Source organism: Petromyzon marinus, chromosome 36, assembly GCF_048934315.1.
Source record: "Petromyzon marinus isolate PM22_M1 ecotype Great Lakes invasive population chromosome 36, UKy_Petmar_22M1.pri1.0, whole genome shotgun sequence".
In the NCBI taxonomy this organism is placed as follows: Eukaryota; Metazoa; Chordata; class Hyperoartia; order Petromyzontiformes; family Petromyzontidae; genus Petromyzon; species Petromyzon marinus.
The window spans coordinates 1,159,155-1,177,595 of NC_133702.1; the positions used below are offsets into that span (position 1 = coordinate 1,159,155).

At 45.3% G+C, this 18,441-nt stretch overlaps 1 protein-coding gene across 1 annotated transcript in view; it reads left to right on the forward strand.

The window, feature by feature from the left end:
- DNAH12 (dynein axonemal heavy chain 12) overlaps positions 1 to 12,598 on the forward strand; it is a 105,461-nt gene extending 92,863 nt beyond the window's left edge. Inside the window, exon 75 of the mRNA XM_032966755.2 lies at positions 7,749 to 12,598. Within this exon, the coding sequence (XP_032822646.2) occupies positions 7,749 to 7,939 (191 nt within the window). The 3' untranslated portion in view covers positions 7,940 to 12,598. The remainder of the gene's footprint in view (positions 1 to 7,748) is intronic.
- Positions 12,599 to 18,441: the final 5,843 nt, after the last annotated feature.

Consider the following 18,441-nt stretch of genomic DNA (forward strand, 5'->3'; position numbering starts at 1 on the left):
TCCTGCCTACCGGCTGTAGGAGAGCGCCACCATTGTAGCTTTCAAACTCCCCCTGCGTGCGCTGGGCTCCACTGACTGGCGTGGAGCGGCTCCCATCATGCACTGTGCGTCACCAGAACTGTAGTCTCTTCTTAATGTTCGACGGCTTGTGCACCAGATCTTATTTATTCACGATGTACTTACAAAAAATCCGCAGACTACCTGCTGGATCTCCTCTCTGTTTCAAAGAACAAATTTGACCTCAGGTCTTTGCTCATTTACCAGCTTCACATTCCCAATTGCCGTACAAAAATTGGAGGAAGGGCCTTTGCTATTGATGCCCCCAGGGTCTGGAATGCTATTGCCAATAAACTGCAACTTGAATCGCTACCAATGAGATCTTCTCTCAAAACTGCTCCAGAGGAGTTGTACACCCCTAGCTGCCACTGCTATTCATTGGCGTAAAATAAAATAAAATGTTTCGCTCCAGATGACGCTGCAAATTATTATCTGTATTTTGATTTAGCGTGCTGATCTTAAAGGTGCATTGAAAAAATGTATACTCCGACTGATGCTGCTGTTGTTGTGGAGTAACTCATGCAGCTAGCTATGGTTCTAGGATTTGGTGTTACATGTTATTTATGTAATTTATTGTAAAAATTCGGTTACAGTCCCTGTGATCACTGTTACGTTGCAATTATAGCTTTATTTTTTGGTGATTTCGAAAAGTTTTTTGGTTTGGACATGTTTGTTTTGTTGTGGTACGGAGTTAGACTGATGGCCCTAATCTAAGTTTTCTTGTGGTTGTTGTTTGACTTGCATCCACTGGGATTTTTTGCACACAGCGTTGGTGTACGGTGCTTTTTTCAGGAATATTTTGCTGGTTTTTTTCATGGATTTTCTGTTTGCACAGTCACATAGTCACTTTAAGATGATTTCTTGTTCGTGTTTTTGTTTATTTGTTTGTTGTGGTTGCACCCGATTCAAGAGCCGAATGGCTCACAGGGCTATACCAAAGTAAATAAACTGAAACTGAAACTTCATATGAATGACGCTATATAACATTTACTAATTATTGTTGTTGTGCAAGGGGGGGGGGGGGTCTCCAGCATAGTGTGATGTGTCACTAGAAGGCGCTATGGCGGTACAACTGAAATTCACATTCGCGTGACATTCAATTATTTGTATTTCATGAATACCACTTGAAACATGTGTAGGACAGTCCGTAATATACAGCCCAAGTAATTAGTAGCCAGGTTCTCTCAGAGGTGTGCGGTCAAGCGAAGCTGGGAATGGGATTCTCTGTAGGGACGGTGGGATGGTTGTGGGGACGGTATTCGAATAGCGATGAGGGCCGTTGCACAAACTTGGCAGCCTCGCAGTCAACATTTATAAATCATCCTCATAACTCCATGTGCAGTGTAATTCTGAAGGTATTGGATTCATTCGTGTATGGAATGTGGCTTGTTTATGGAATAATTCAGTGAGATGGATGGTTGAATTGCCAGGACCGTGAGGGATCGCGATGGTGTGGGGAGGTCTTCATGCAATGGTTGAATGCCCTACTGGGGTGAATTTACATGATTGGTGGTTGAGGGTGTATGAAGGTATGTGTGTCTAGTAAGGCACTTTGAGAGCTTATTTAACGAAAGTCACGGTGTAACTGTAGTTTGTTTTATTATTCTGACCGTGATGGGTTGTTGGCTTTGCCGAAACGAATGTGGAGCGACAGAAGTGGAATCGTTTGTTTGGACCAAACTGAGATTTTGCAGACAAGATCTAGCAATAATTGAATAATAATACAATGCCCCATTGTTTCTTTCAGGAAAGCCTCACTGAGTCTTAATACTCTTTCTACAACAAGAGAGGGTTCTGCGTAGGAATGTTTCGCCGATGTCATCAATGATTATTTGGCAGTAAAACACACACACATTACCAACAGCTGCAACATGTTTTAGCCTATTGGTAGTGTCACATTGATTTACGTGACTTCTGCAATTGTGCTGCACCGTTCAATGTCATGCAGACCGTCGTTTGGCAACGGCAGCTGCTCACCCAACTTTGAAAAACAAATCTTTCCAGCTGCTTAACTCACTTTGGCTTCCATTAAAATGGGAAATCCATTGCATAAATGAAGAAGCTGGCAGGCCCATCCATTAAAGTAAGATTTGCTTTGTGTGTTGATGCTATGCAAAATTAAATTGAGGAGATGGGTTATGCGAGTTGTCATATTATTTGCAATAGTAAGCCTTGGTGTGCTCGCGAAGCCTTCGAATGCTTGTGACACTCAAAAGCAGGCAGAGTGTACTACTGTATTCGGATGTGGTCAGAGTCTAAGCCTTTTTTTAAGAGAAAGAAGGGCTGGAAAAGCTCATACTAGATGTTTTAAATGTAGATTGAAAACTAATTTCCTTATAGCTTTTTGTGTTAAGTTTGCTGTCCTTCCCCCACACCTCCGATGAACGCGGTTGGCTTCATACAGTGCGAAATAAGTTCAACATATATACATATCAATTATATTTGCTAACCAGAAACAAGGGGGAGCTGCCTCTAAACAGATACATCACTTCCTGGATGAAGTGCTCTTTTGGAGGCAATACTATTTACAAAGTTTGGCTTTACTTAGGAGCTGTAGGGGCCAATTGATGTGGTCTGTGGCCTTGTCTTGGGTTTGTAGAGCGAGTGGTGTGTCACTGAATGATTGTCTGTGAAGCGGTCGCGTGGAACTGCTGCTTGGACCTGTTTGTTTATGATGAGGCGAATTTTGGAAGCATCACACTGCCAGATGCTACTAAGCAAGAGCTTAGCTTAGTAGCATCTATCGGGTTGCTTGTACGCTGCTCACAGTTCCTCGTTGGCTCTGCTGTGTGTTCAGCATTAAGGAACAGAGCTAGTCAATGGCTGATGCCAGGAGAATGAGATGTATCGCTCACGTTGAACCTGATTTCCATTGGCAGTCGTCACCATGCTGTGCTTCCCACACCTGTCCTCCTGGGTTTTTAAACGAGAGAGTTGTATGCATGTATGTTGAACTTATATCGCACCGTATGTAGCCAACCATGCTAATCGGAGATTGCTCAGTTTGTACCCATCTCCTCGGTTGAAATTGTCTGTGTTTATATATCTGGATGGCTTCATGGACGAATCTTTGCTGATAGCCATTGGAAGGACGTTATTAACCAGTTTAGGTAATAACTGGCTGTGTGTTCCCTTCCTACCTACTTATGTTAGCAGTTATTTTCGACTCTCTGAGTTACATTCACTAACACAGCCACCGTTAGCTGTGTTAGTAAATAGCGGCTTGCCATCCTTGTCCACCTCTCTCTCTCTAGCTTACATTTACAAACAAATTTCTTACATTGGCATGCTAATCTCTCACAATGCAATGGCCACTCCCACATGTTCATTTATCAAGATTTCTCCTATCTTACATTTACATGCAAATTTCATCTCTAGCCCCGCCCATTGACCCTTAGGCCACACCCATCTCAAACCTTTATAACTCCCTGCCCCTTAGCAGTGCTCATGCCATATATTGTTTCCTGCTTCAGCAGCTCTCACCTGATGATGATTGCTTGTGTTGCGATCGAAACGTCATGATATTGTGATTTTTTTTATTATTATTTTTCTATCTACGTGGCTTTACCGAGAGATCCAAAGAATATTAATTCCTGCAGTCACGAAAGCTTTAAGTCAAATCTGTTCTAAATACATGATATGTGTAAGTTATTTACTTTAAAACCAGTGTTGTGGTGGGTTACATGGCTTCTTTTCATGAATATTGTCTTGAAAACAGATTCCACTGAGGAATTCCAGAATGTCATGGAGATCACTTGTCCCAGATGTAGTGGGAATTGAAGCATTCGGTGAGCACAGAAATATAATCAAGCGTTATTAGATTTGCAGGGATTTATGGAGTGTGTTGATGGCTGCCTTAAAAATCTAACGGGCTTAATATGAGTGCATAAGCCTATTTTATATATGTAGTTATATACTGTAGTTTTGGTCATCAGTGAGCATGTTAAAACCAAGAAATCACTTGCGAGTGTTGTTTAAAAAGACCCACAGATTACTTGAGAATTTGGTTTAATCATAAAAGGCTTCAATCTGGATTGTAATTTCCGAAACTCAGTGCTCTGGCGGCTCGGGCCATTATTATTATGAGAACCCTGACCACCTCGAGGATGAAGGGAGCTTTTGCGATATCGCAGAATCAACAAACGTTCTCCCACACAGAGATGCACAGCGATGCAAAGGCCATTAGCTGAGACACCTTGAGATACCCAGTAAAAAAAAACCCCAGCACATTAGACCTCTCGCCGCTGTAGCAGGCGATCGTTTGCTATTAATGCTCGTATCCCCGCAGCACGGTTAAGGATCTGCATTATGCTCGCTAATTTAACGTGGATAAACAGAACGCGTTCCGTTGCTGGAGTCGAAAGGAGTTGCAACCGAACAACATCATTCCCCATGTGCTCACCCATAACCTTTACGCTTGGTTTTTTATTCTTTTGTTAAACTGCCGCCTACGCCAACATTATTTTTGAAATTGCCAATTAAAATGAAATGTCGGGGCTTTTCATTTTTTATGAAACGTTTCCCTAGCATTTAAAATAGCGAGAGCCCTGGTTATATTAGTTATTTATGTATATATGTTCTTTTTATCATTTCCGCCCAGCTGTGAATTTGGTTGTACGGCTCACTGCGGTGAGTTACTCGAGTTGAATTTTCAATGTGGCTTGGAATCAGGGCGTGGCACGAGCAGTGCGTTTAAAAAAAATTGATTTCATATTGGCTTGAACTGTGAATATGTTTGTTGTTTGTGGGCAATGACAGAGGATGGGATAGCTGTGGTACAAGTAATTGCTCTGGAATTAGTTCGTGGTAATTGAAATTTCACTGTGCATATCTCTAATATAATTCACTAATGAGCCATAATAATAAAAAAATACATGACTGATTCTATAAACCAATAGGTTTATTAACCAATAGGTTTATGGAATTGTAACGCACTAAGTTATAATTTATATTTTGTTTGGACCATGGGTAGACGTGAGAGGTACGAGAGAAAGGGTGGATGCATATTTTAAATGCAGCTCTCACAGCTGAGCCAAATGGGTTCATGTGTGTACGTGTATGTGTGTACGTGTATGTTTGTGTATGTATGTGTGGAAGTACATTTGCGTGGGAGTGTATGTGTGAGTGTGTATGTATGCATGCAGGGAGCGGTAGTGTCGCGGTTAGCGCGATGCACTATGAACCCGCCGATCCGGGTTCGATTCCCACTCACGGCCACTAACACCAGTGACGATTATCTGATCCTGTGCTGGGCCTCCCCTAGGTGGACTCAGCCTGAAATGAGTACCGCATGTGGTGTGTAAACATCGCCACTGGGGAGACAACGGCGGTCGGGTGTGGTGCTGGCCACCAACCCCCTCATATACTGAGCCGGCCTTCAAAGATGTTCGCTAACAGCACTTGCCCCAACAGTATGTTAAGAATATAAGCGTGATCTTTGTCTTTTGTGAGTGATGGTATTGTCATTCACGTAGTGCGTTACAATCCTGGCCATCTAAATTAGATTCCTAGCCATCATGCACAAAATAATATTCATTCATTTGTCCAGAACAGCCTCAATTGAGTCTTAAAAGTCTGACTACTAATGCCCTTAATCTCCAGAATCTGATTGATAGTATTGTATATATATTATTTTCCCATTGATCTTAGTACACATTCCTGCGGAGGGAGCTGGTAGGAACGTTGGGTTGCTCGGTCAATGGCCAGGGTCAACGGCGGCGTGGTGTATTCCGCAAATATGCCCGACTGTGAGGGCGGGCACAAGCCGGCGTGAGTAGGTTAAACGTTGAGTTTTATAAGGGCACCACGGGGTGACCAGCCCCTCCCCAACCAGCCCCACCCCTCCCACCCCCCACCCAACCCCACCCTGCCCACCCAGCCCCTCCCCACCCTCCCCTCTTCACCCAGCTCCTCCCTCCCTCCCCACCCAGCCCCTCCCCACCCTCCCCTCCCCTCCCCACCCAGCCCCACCCTCCCCACCCAGCCCCTCCCCACCCTCCCCTCTCCACCCAACCCCTCCCCACCCAGCCCCTCCCCACCCAGCCCCACCCAGCCCCACCCAGCCCCACCCAGCCCCTCCCCACCCTCCCCACCCAGCCCCTCCCCTCCCTCCCCACCCAGCCCCTCCCCACCCAGCCCCACCCTCCCCACCCAGCCCCTCCCCACCCTCCCCTCTCCACCCAGCCCCACCCCTCCCATTTTTGGATGCACGACGGACGGACACAATAATCCCCTGTGGGCTGGTGGTGTAACCAGGAGGTTCCTACCAGTACTATATATGTAGGTATGCTCAGAGACTAATTGGGTAATCTTGTCTCCCTTTTTGATTTGATGAATGATTGACACATCATTACATGACTGAAGTGTCCCATTTCTGTCTAAACATTATGAAATAGTCTTGACTTAAAGCTTTCGTGACTGCAGGAATTCATATTCTTTGGTTCTTTCGGTAAAGTCACATAGACAGAAAAATAATAAAATGATAAAAAAAAATCACGACGTTTCGATCGCAACACAAGCAATCGTCCTCAGGTGAACAAATACAGCAGGCGGACTGCTGAGGCAGGAATAAATATAGCGAGAGAGCTCCTGCAGCCAAAGGCTGAGCCACTGCAGCCAAAGGTTATATATGCTTGAAGTGGGCGGGGCTTGAGATGGAATTTGCAAGTAAATGCAAGATCGCAGAGCCAGGCATACCTCGGCGAATTATGTCTGTATTAACCACAATACTTGTGGTCAGAATGCAAACAAAAATAAGGCGATCGGTATTACCTTGGTGTCGCGGCATCTCTTCGGAGAAGTGAGCGGCTCGATCAGGTGAGCCCTCTTGTCTCGGAGTCTGTTAAAAGATATAATGGCTGTGTGGAATCTCTCACCGTAGAGGCGGTTAAATCTTGACTTCAAGCTTTCGTGACTGCAGGAATTCATATTCTTTGGTTCTTTCGGTAAAGTCACATAGACAGAAAAATAATAAAATGATAAAAAAAATCTCGCTACATTTCTTCCTGCCTCAGCAGTCCACCTGCTGTATTTGTTCACCTTAGGACGATTGCTTATGTTGCAATCAAAACGTCGTGATTTTTTTTCATTTGATTATTTTTCTATCTACGTGACTTTACCGAAAAAAACTAATAATATTATTAAATAGCTCCAGTTTTTTTTAATTCCAAAAGCTGCTCCTGTTTTTGACGGTATCCAGGCTTATTCCACGTGGTCCTGGAATTTTCCCTTTATTTAATACTTGAAGGGCATCCGGGACGTTCCCCTTCCCATACGGTACTTGTAATATTGTTCTGTTTATTGACCGATTGATGCTGTTGGCCGTGTGCTCGTACCTCAATGGGAAGGCATTGTTAATAAAAGTGAGTGGGCTCGGGCAGGCCAAGTCGCTCGAAGGGACGTTGGCCGATTGTCAGGAATACTGATGGAGTGGCAGCCAGGCAATGGGACGCTTCAGATAGGACGTTCCCTGACGAGATGAAGTGATGAAAGCGGCTCACGAGCAGGCGCTGGGTGCAATGGTGCATCTTGAGTTTGCGGGAGATAGTGGCGGAGTGGGGAGAGGCCTTCCTCCAACAGTTTATTAAACATAGCCGATGATGGTGACAATTATGCGTCCCTTTGTGGCAGGCAGACAGTGCTTTGTCTGCCGCTTGACTCTGCCACTGTCCCTCTGTGCTGCTGTGCTCCAGGTAAAAAGGACAGCTCCAAGGAGGCGGACGACTACGTGTGTCCTCTGTACAAGACGAGCGAGCGACGAGGCACGCTGTCCACCACGGGGCACTCCACCAACTTTGTCATCGGCATGCGCTTGCCCACCGACCGCCACCCGCGCCACTGGATCAAGCGCGGCGTGGCGCTGCTCTGTCAGCTGGACAGCTAGCTCAGCAGCTCGTCCACCAGCTCGCCCACCAGCTCGTCCACCAGCTCGCCCCCAGCTCGCCCAGCAGCTCGTACACCAGCTCGCCCACCAGCTCACCCCCAGCTAGCCCACCAGCTCCCCCACCAGCTTACCCCCAGTTCACCCCCAGCTCGCCCACCAGCTCGTGCAGCAGCTCACCCCCAGCTCACCCCCAGCTCTGCCTCCCAGAGTACTGTTAGCTTCCTCGTCGGCAACGTTAGCAGCAGCAACGGCACGAGCAGCATCATTATCATCATTGGCGAGCACAGCATTAGCATTATCATTAGTAACAGCAGCATTATCATTGATGGCATGATCATATGCAGCACCATCATCAACTGCAGTAGCATCAGCAGTATCTTCATGCTAAGGTGGTAGTTGCTGCAGTGTTTGACAGTAGTAGCAAAACTAGATGTGTCATTATAGTCATCAGCAGAGGTAGGATCTTTGTCATTGTCAGCCGATATATCATCGCTAACGTTAATTTTAATATCTGAACCGTTGTCATTGTCAACTAAAGCGTCATCATCATCATCATTAATCAGCAGTAGCAGCAGCATGGTAATCAATAACATCAGTAACACCGACATCATTAGGATGAAGATTTTTGTTTATTATTTTATGCACATTTTGTATTAACTGGTTGTATATTTCATGCATTTGTCACATTCTTAAATATATGTCATGGAATAAGTAATTTGCTTAAGCATCAGGACATGATTTGTATGAAATAGTTAATACCCACTGATCTTCGAGATGAGGATGCGTATGTATTGCAACCAGTTTCAAAACCTGTTTTGCTGTATTTATGTTCAATCTTGATCGGCTCAACTTTATATCCTAAATTCTGATTGGCCAGCTGCTGTCCATGGAAACTTGGATACCTGTAAATTATTCAAACCGGATTGGGTGAGACGTATGCATTGTGCCTCATTGCCAGGTTGTATGTGTTGCAGCCGGTTGTCATTTGGTTAAACGTGATTGGATAGAATGGACTTGTTAAACGCTGAATAATGACTCGCTGTTATGTAGAAGGCTGCTTGGCTGCTGATATTACTCTGAATCCTGATTGGTAAGATTGTATGCGTTGACATCTGATTGGCTGCCTATAATGTGGTGACTTGATTTTATGACATCATAGGCAACAAATAGTATACCTGGGCTCAGGTAGGTGTTCTCCAGACAATTTAAAGCCGGTGGACGATCTTATCTGCAAAGTGAGTCTCTTTAAAAAAAAAGTTCCCAGACAGTATGTCATCGGAAATTCATTGTTCAATGTAAATCCTCTCGGCATTTACAGCTTATTGCAAGAACTCTCAGATATTGAGGATGTGGGAGTAGAGGGGCACTTTGTTTAAAGCGAAGCTATGCAATCTGTGAGCAAAATAAGGAATTAAAATAAAATTGAGCACAGCCTATGTACATCATTAATCTAACGAGACCCTAAGCGAGTATTTGCACAGCACTAACTAAGCTTAGGATCACGGTGCTTGTAAAACTACAGAACCCAGAAAACACTGTGGCCATGCGTAACAATGGGTGTGCTGAAGGTTCTGCTTTTCAACATTCCGAAATAACGACTTGAAACTTCTAAACTGGAGTCTCTATCTCAATTCATGACAGCGGCTACTGTAACGACCACCTACTGCCTGTCGCGCTCGAGCTTTGTGAAAGAAATGTGGCACTGCCGTGTCAGTGGTGCACAAGCATGAATAACAAATTACTCCAACACATTAGTCAATAACATTCCACCCTAAAAGGTGAAAACACAAGTGATTGTTGGCCCTCTAACACAATGGCCCATTGTGCTATGTAGGAGGACCGTTGCCTAAAAAGCCGTTTGCTGTATACCTTCAGTCGCTAATAAAGGGTCGAGAACGCGCCGTGAGCGTTATGCGTGCACCCTTTTTAGCAGTTGCTGGCTCTGACCATGCCACGTTATTCAGACCGTCGAGTGGGTCCAAGCCCCGCATCTAGCACGTGCGCCAGCTGCACCCCGTGTCTCATCAAAACACATTCCCTCGTTCAGGCCCCGCAACAATATTGACCAATCCGCGCCCCACACCCTGCTCTACTCCCAACAACCCCGTGGGCCCCCGCTCCACTGTCCACACCGTGCAGCGCAGCTTGTCCCGCCGAGTCACAGCACAGCGCCATTCGGCAACTCTGGGCGCTGTTGGCCTCATACACCACATTCGCCGCCACGCCTGTAGACTATGATGGCGCGTGAATTCTGGCATGATTCCATTACAATTGCGATTAGAATTGGATTCATATAAACACAACAGCATATAAAGATTCTGTAAAACATTATCCAACGATCTGATCTTACACCACCACTACTAAGACGATGTTAAGTTGTGCACAGGCACGGCTACATTTTACAAGCTGACATCTCACTGGCTGGATTGCACACTTCGAATGCAGTGTGTGCAGCAGCTGGCTGCATGCATGGCTTGTTTTGGAAAGCCAACCCCATTGCATGCTGCAGCCTCAATGATGATTGAATGCTACGGCTTCAGTGGCTGGCTTTTGTATGCATCTGCATGGTTACAATTCCTCCCGTTGATAAATCTCCGTTGTATGGCCCAGTTGTCCTGCTCTCACACATGCAGCTGGAGAGCACGCATGCCTTTGGGTCTCAGGTTCGATGTGCAATGGCGCTGTGTTTTAAATGTTTAATGCTTAACACGGTGTTCGAGGCACCTCTATAAATCCGTCACAAAGCGTGCCATTGAAGAGCACGAGCTTCACCTCTTTATTGTTTGTGCCTCCGTCTCTTCCATTATTTACTCCTTTGAAGTGGCCACTGGTAATATTGCTGATGCTGCTGATGGTGAGAGTGGTGTGGCCAAACAGCCATGCGTGTGTGTATCGTGTGTATACACGCAAGAGTATGTGCAATGCCCCGAGGGAGAGACGACTGCTCTTGCACATGGTGCCTGTATGACCGAAGGCAGGAATAGGGCATTTCCATTCATCACTGATATGATGGTAATGGTATGGAAATGCACATACAGTGCGTGACAATTCACAAATCTCAATACCGAAAGTAGAAAAAAAGCATTTATTGAAGAAAGTACTTTTTCAAATTTCCTGTGTATAATTTATTTAGCGGAACAAACAATGCCACACACATTCAATGAATAGTATGGTTTGTTAAAGCAGCTGCCAAGTCAGCTGCTGCGCTTATAAAGAATACATAGGCTGACTGCTGCATTTATGTTCTGCCAGCCTGTAATAGCCTAATGTATCTATAAGCTGACGCACTTGCATTTAAAGTATTGCTGGGTGGAAATGCATTCAGTACACTTAAAAAAATACAATATAGAACGTTGAGTCGTAAACATTGTAAACGTTGAAGTCACAGCTTGCCTCGACAGCCCAGCCATATATTCCTTTTCGCCATGTTTCTCCAATGCTCACTGTTGTACAACGAATATCAACCATTCTATAGTTCTCTATATAGTTCTCTTTAGTTCTATATATTTTTTTATACACATCTGTCCTGGATGATTTACCGTAATACGTTGTTCTTTGGAATATGTCACATTCATGATATGTTCTTCCAGTATATGTCATTTGACATGGAATATTTCCCAGTGCATGTCCCCCAGACAGCTCTGGCTGGGCTATTAAACCTCCACCACCCGACAGAGCGAATCAGATCAAGTTTTCACGTCCTGTGAAAATATGCCAATTGATTTTTTGGTTTTTCAGAAAATCTGTTTAAAAAGTTCGAGTAAAATGTACAAGACGTTTTTCTGGAGGTTGCAACCAGCATTATTATCAGCTTTTTCAAACAAGTGCTTGCTTTTCAACATTCCTCCGCCTTTGCTGATACACCAAATAAATTTGCGTATTTACCCCAAAACGTGACAACTTAATTTGATTGGCTCCGTCAGGTGGGGTGGATGATTATAGTAACAAAATTTACATTATGCCTACACGGCGATCTAACCCAAAAGAAACACATTATGAATAATAATATTGGTCGTGAAAGCCATATATATAAAACAATTCTGACTAAAATTAAGCTCTGTAATGTTCACCTGCTTGGATATAATATAATCATGATACCACAGTCCCCCACACAGACACACATTTACGAATATCGTATTATAAAGCACACACCGATAGCGCTACATGATATAAAACACTCAAAACACATTCGTTGATAGCACTGTGGCCTTGAAGGTAAAAATATATAACTTGTGACGTTTCGGGGAATGCCCTTCACAACACGTAAAATTACGTATGCGCTGTTTACGTGCGATGAAGATATGTGCTGTACACAAGAACAGCACTCGTGACCCTTCCTATCTCCGTTTGGTCTTGTGTGTCTCCTCTATGTCAACTCAGCCTTGAATAACTGCCTGGTCCAGTAGGTAAATATATATCTCAGCAATGCGGAGACAAAAGCAGCCGGGATTGATTCTGGCCAAATCACCCCCCAGCGTGTGTAGTGTCTGCCTTATTTCCAATTTATTTTATTAAAAATATATATTTTTTGGAAAAATACGTTCGATGGATAATCCCTTGAGATGGAACATCCCATTTATAGAGGAGTTCAGCGTGTCGATTGGCACATGGTAAATGCGTAATGACACGTGCACAGACGGTTTAAATCTATAACTTATTCCGTGTGCATTCAAAACATGAATGTCACACTCGATCAATAGTAGGCGCTTACGAACAATACTTGTCTATATTTAGGGCATGGGGGAAATTGGGGGTGAAACATTTTAGGAAATCCAACTTTAGTTTCATACTGGAATTATGAACTACTGTGTTCAACCCACGCTCATCTGTAACACAGGCAAACGGAGTGTCTTATAGTGAATATAGCATGGCAATGAGCTGTTCTCTTAGAGATCCTTCACATTTCTGGATGCACATGCTTTAAAATAACTGCAGATTGTGCTTCAGGTGTCATGGCTGAGGGTGCTGGCCGTGATGTATGGGAAGTGAGATTAGCAGTCAGCTCTTGGTGTTTGGCATATACTCCAAACGGATGGCTTGGCCAAAGCAGCCCATTGATTTGGCACTAGAATGCCCTTCCAAGCACCGTCAGGTCTGCTTGATGCATTGCAAATTGATGTTTCGCGACACCACTGAACGTGCACCCCAGCCACTCTTTATCACATAATGTTGGCTTTTATAAAGAAGTGTCATCTAATTTGCATTTTTAGGTCAATGGATGGCAAATTCGTAGTCCAACCTGCAAAAAGGAAAATAAACATCCACGGTGGACATAAGTCATCCCCTACCCCCACACGTGATGCTATGATTGTCAGGGTGCAGGGTCACAACTCCTAGCATTCTTGTTTCCTTTGTACTGTCTATTCAAACTATTTAACTTTAATTTTACCAGGTAAGGCCCACTGAGCTGTATAGCTCTAAGTGACCTGGCCACAAATGATAGCTCAACGAAGTGGCTTATCACGTGGACATTTATAGCAGCCAAATACTCTAAACGCGTGATTATAAATGTGGAGGGAAAACCCGGAGGACCCGGAGAAAAATCCACGTGATCACAGGGAGAGAGAGAGACGCAAACCCCAAATGTACAGCAGGCGTCAGGGTCGGGATCGAACCCACGACCTCCTGTGTACCAGGCGAGGTAGTTAACATCTCCTAGCCACCGCGGCGCCCTTTTAATTTTGTATCGAGTGCACTCTCTCGTGTGTGCCGAGTCTCTTTTACACTCTCTTTTGACTTGCCTTGTCCCATACGTAATGTCTTGTTTGTACTTCCCCATATGTTCTCACTCACAGTCTGTCTTACTCGATGAGTAACTCTAATGGCATAATAATTTGCCTAGTTCAAAATCGATTATGACGAACGCAATTCAGTGCACGTATCCTGAGCGTTACAATCGATTTAAATACACAAACCCGACGCATCGCTATACACCTTTCATGTTTGATATGTGAGGAAAATCTCATGAGGATCGTATATCGGAAACCTTGGCCAATTCCTTGAATATAATAACGTCATTTGTTCAGCTGTGGGAAATGCAGTCTCAATATCTTTTCACAAGGGTCCTGCATAGGACGTTTTGACTAATTAATTTAATACAATAACGTATTTTATTCATTTAGTAAAGTGCCACTGAGTGTCAACACGTTTATGTATCGGGACCCTGCAATGGTATGTTTGACGAATTTCTTTCATTTGATAAAACTAATCTGTAATGCACTCCGTCCAGAAAAGCTCATCTGCATCACAGATCCTCCTTTTGAAGGCTCCTTCATGTCTGGGCGATTCCCTTATGCAGAATATTACACCTGGGAGCAAATCTGAATACAATTTCAAATATACATTCGAGTCTGCATTGTCGTCTGATGCCCACCTTTATTTAGCCCAGCAGCAGGTTGGATGTCTCGTGCACATCGTGATCTTAGCATGAGCCACCAACCCGATAATTTCTCCTGCTATACGAATTTCCTATAAGGAACAATGATTCCACCTTTTTTTAATGATTTCGGCGCAGCTCCAGAGGGAGGTCTAGAGAGCAACTCTGGAGAGCATTTGGCCTACTCGTTCGTGCTGGGCAGACGTCGTGGATGAGGTGGGGGCACCCACACTTTACCCCACCACACGCGATCCTGATTGACGGACGGGAGGAGCTATTTAACTGCCTCGCCCCTAAATCGATCCCTTAACCTCTGTATTGCAAGTCTAGTGTTGCTACCCATGACACCACGGCACCATCCCCTGGATTATATTGACTATTAATTATTATCCGTGTAAATAAAATATACGTATTCAATATATTTTAAGATCAAAACAGTGCAATCTATAATACTGTTGTAAAAAGTCTGAGATCGTAGCTTCACCCAAGTCATTATTTATATGGCCACGTGACTTGCTGGTTGGTAAAGATTAGGGCCCAGTCGTTACTCTGCATCCGGCCTTCAAATTTATTTCCCTAAGGCTCTTCGCCGCACGTATTTTTTTTTACTTGGAAGAAATTAGAGTACTCCCAAGAATCCGCGACTGACCTTTAATTCGCCGGTGACTGGTGGCTCGCGACTGCCCCCGTCGTCCGCGGCGCGCGCCGGCGGATTGAAAACGCTTCGCGGACCGCGAATCGCGATCAAGCAACGGCGACAACGCAACACGATCGCCAATAACAGAGCGTGTGGCCTCAACGTATGTATTGTACTCTCTCTCCGAATCGCAGCACAACAGCCATTTATCCGTTGACCATGCATTACTATTCTATCCCGTGCTGCTCTGAACCTTCTTATTCTTATTCTCGGGCCATCCGCGACCCTAGCCCTGACCTCGGCAGATGAACATGTGTACTGCTCGCAGCACTCCATCACCTAACACCTGAGCTCTACAGCAAGACAAGGCCAATACATCCACGCATGGTAGGCCACGCCAGAGGTACACTTTCACGCACCTCCGATTAGCACGGTTAGGCTACGTACGGGAGCGCAAGAAGTTCAACATACGACAGTGCTTTGTCACCTGTGATCATTACTCGGTGTGGAATTATATAATTGCACTATTTATTTAACCACGTTAATGAGAAGATATCCAGCCAGGTGGAACTGCAGATCGAGTGCTCGACTTACAACCAGAGGGTTGCTGGTTAAAACTGGTGTGGGGTCGACATCCCATAATTCCTCCATGGTCGATAAAACCGTTTACCGCTTTGTGGGAAGTCGACAGTGGTTCTGTGGGAAGACTGACCTTGCCATGGGGATGTGGAATTTCTCCCATTGGCTGGAGGTCAGGCGATGACTACTCAAAACGTTTAAAGCTATTTCCTGTTAAAATGAGCATTGAGGCAGTGCTAAGCTCTCCTGTTTATAGCGCCGAGCCAATGGTGAAAATTCCACATTCCCATGGATGGGGATGAGTCTGCGCATAAGGACAATCGGTGTCGATTTCCCAACAAAGTGGTACTAATTTTGACGACCGCAGAAGGATGATCGGCTGAGTCAACCGCCCGACGGGGATTTGAACTCACGACCTTCTGAGTATCGAGCCGGTCGGTCTACCGCAGAGCCACGTGGTTGGTTGCCACTGCCGCGTCGCTCCATGGGGCGGTCAGAATCTTTGGCCTCTCTTTGTTGTTGAACGAGGAAGCGAGGAGCGGCAGCGCTTTCATTCGCATCGGCTTTGCTCGTCCCTGACCGCGTTATGCAATGTCACCGACCTGGTCATTCTTTTGTATCTGGCTGAATGAACGTCGGTCTCTAGTTTGTATCATACTCACTGTCCAGCGGTGAATTATTCACAGACACATTGATATTCTGTTGGTGTGTGCACGCGTGCGCGTTGGAATGCAGATGAGTGAGTGGGATGCACTCCACAGCATACAAACACTCAGACTGAAACGGAATCCAGTATGTGATTACTAATTACTCTAGACTTTAGAAGGATGTTATTCTATGCTTGTTTTTTTCGAGTAATTTGCTCCCTAGATTGCTTCGTATGATTAATTATTCAAATGAATGTAAATTATACTTACGCATAGGTTTTCAGGGATGTGCAGTAAAGCTTTCAGAAACGTGTTCATGTTGTACCGCGTGTTAATAATAATAATAGTTTCAACTTGGAATGCGTCGTACAACATTTGCCCCCAATTGAAGAGAGATATACAGAGAAACCTACGCGTGCTAGAGAGCAACACTCTGTCCCGTACAGACGGAACGGGTGGAATCTACATTTGCTGAAGCGCCTTCTGGCGAGCCAGGGAACGCACCTCGACCGATAAGGGAGTTTGGCAACATCTGTGCGGTGCTCCACCAACCCTCGCTGCATCCACAGTGCTGGGTCACAGGCCGTGCGCTACCACCGTCCCCCATTTTCTCCAAAGTGTTGGGAACTTCTTCAGCGATGTAATGTTGTTTTGCTCCCAATACAATCGAGCGAAACGTCAGACAATGCTGAACCGCAGGCGGTACAAATCCGAAAGCACCGATAGCCTTTGCCAATGGTGGAAAGTCCATCTTCCTATGGTAGAATCTGGTATTGGCATTAAACAGACGCTGTTAACGTTCCAAAAATCGGTTCTCATTGTATTGACCGTGGAGGGATGATTATATCGCTGACTGGGATTTGAACTTGTGACCTTCCGATTTAATTCAAACACGATACTCACCATTGTTTCTTATTATAATCGGGTGGCTGGGATTCAAAACCATGGTCCCGATATTACTGACCAGATATTAGCAGTGAATGCATCTGAAACATGAAGCGGAAACTTCACGTACATTTGATGGCCTCTGTGAATGTCAGTTGTGTTCCTTTTATCGCTTGGTGACGCATTGTGGAGTTCCTGTAAACAATTATCATCGGTGCTGCTGTTCCTTGGTTTTTGTGCCCGTATCGATCATGTTGCTGTGCGTTGCTGTTGGAATCGGTTGATAGATTTCCATTATAGGCAGAAAAATCCCTCATCTCATGATCAATTTCTGTCCAGCAAGGAGTTGAAATCTCAGTCGGGGGTCAAATGAGCTCATCATATCTCTGAAGTCGATGCAATAATTAATTGCTCCTGTAATGTGTTCAGCAGATTCGCCTTCCATTGTTTAAAGTCTCCGGTTATTAGCAAAGCGATGCACCACTGTGCACAATACTCGACTTGAGCAGTACAGGTGTGTGGCTACCCTCCCCCTAATCCGTGCCACCTGTGCACCCGCGCCGCTCCGGGGACAATCGCCCCCATCACGTGCCCTGTGCACAAGGCACAGGGCACGTGAGTACGATACCGATCCAGCCGCGTTTGTAATTTCATCTGATGACACTACATGGACTCGAAGTGATTATAATGTGAACGTGTACGCAGCGAGCAGTAGTCACTCTTGCTCAAGGAGACAACAACTCGGAGCGACGAGGAGCTACAAGGCCAGCAGGAAAACAGCCACCAACAATGACCACTGTCCAAGTTGTGTGGGCATCTGTAGGCGTTGTCAGCCAATGAGTGTTTACACGCGGCAGGAAACCGGAGTATCCGGTGAAAACCCCCACACGTGCGAGGGGGAATACCCCGGACAGATCTAACAGGTGGAATTCCGTTTGCTGTACCGCGTTCACGTGGCAAGCCAGGGTTATGGCTCATTGACGCCACACGGGAAGGGAGTTTTGCCACGGTTGTGTGTTCCACCAACCCTCGCTGCCTCCACAGCGCGGGACTGCAGGCCACGTGGATAACCACCGCCACTACTATCGTGGGGTTAAAGTAAAAGAGGTACAGTAAACACCAAACAAGATCACATTTCCTCAAGGCACATTTGGTTCAAAATGTGCGTTTGTGTTTCTATCTACCACATACGTATTGTGTGTTGCAGTAATTAACAGATAGACACAATTGCGTGTGTAGTGGCAATTGGTACCTTAAGCTAGTTTGGGATTCCCCTCTGTTGGCTCGGCGTCGTCTCTCTCGTCGTGGGGGACAAACACGAGACTTGAGGGCGCGTCGCTTTGGCTCTGCCACCGCTTCGTCTGCGACGCTGGCCGCA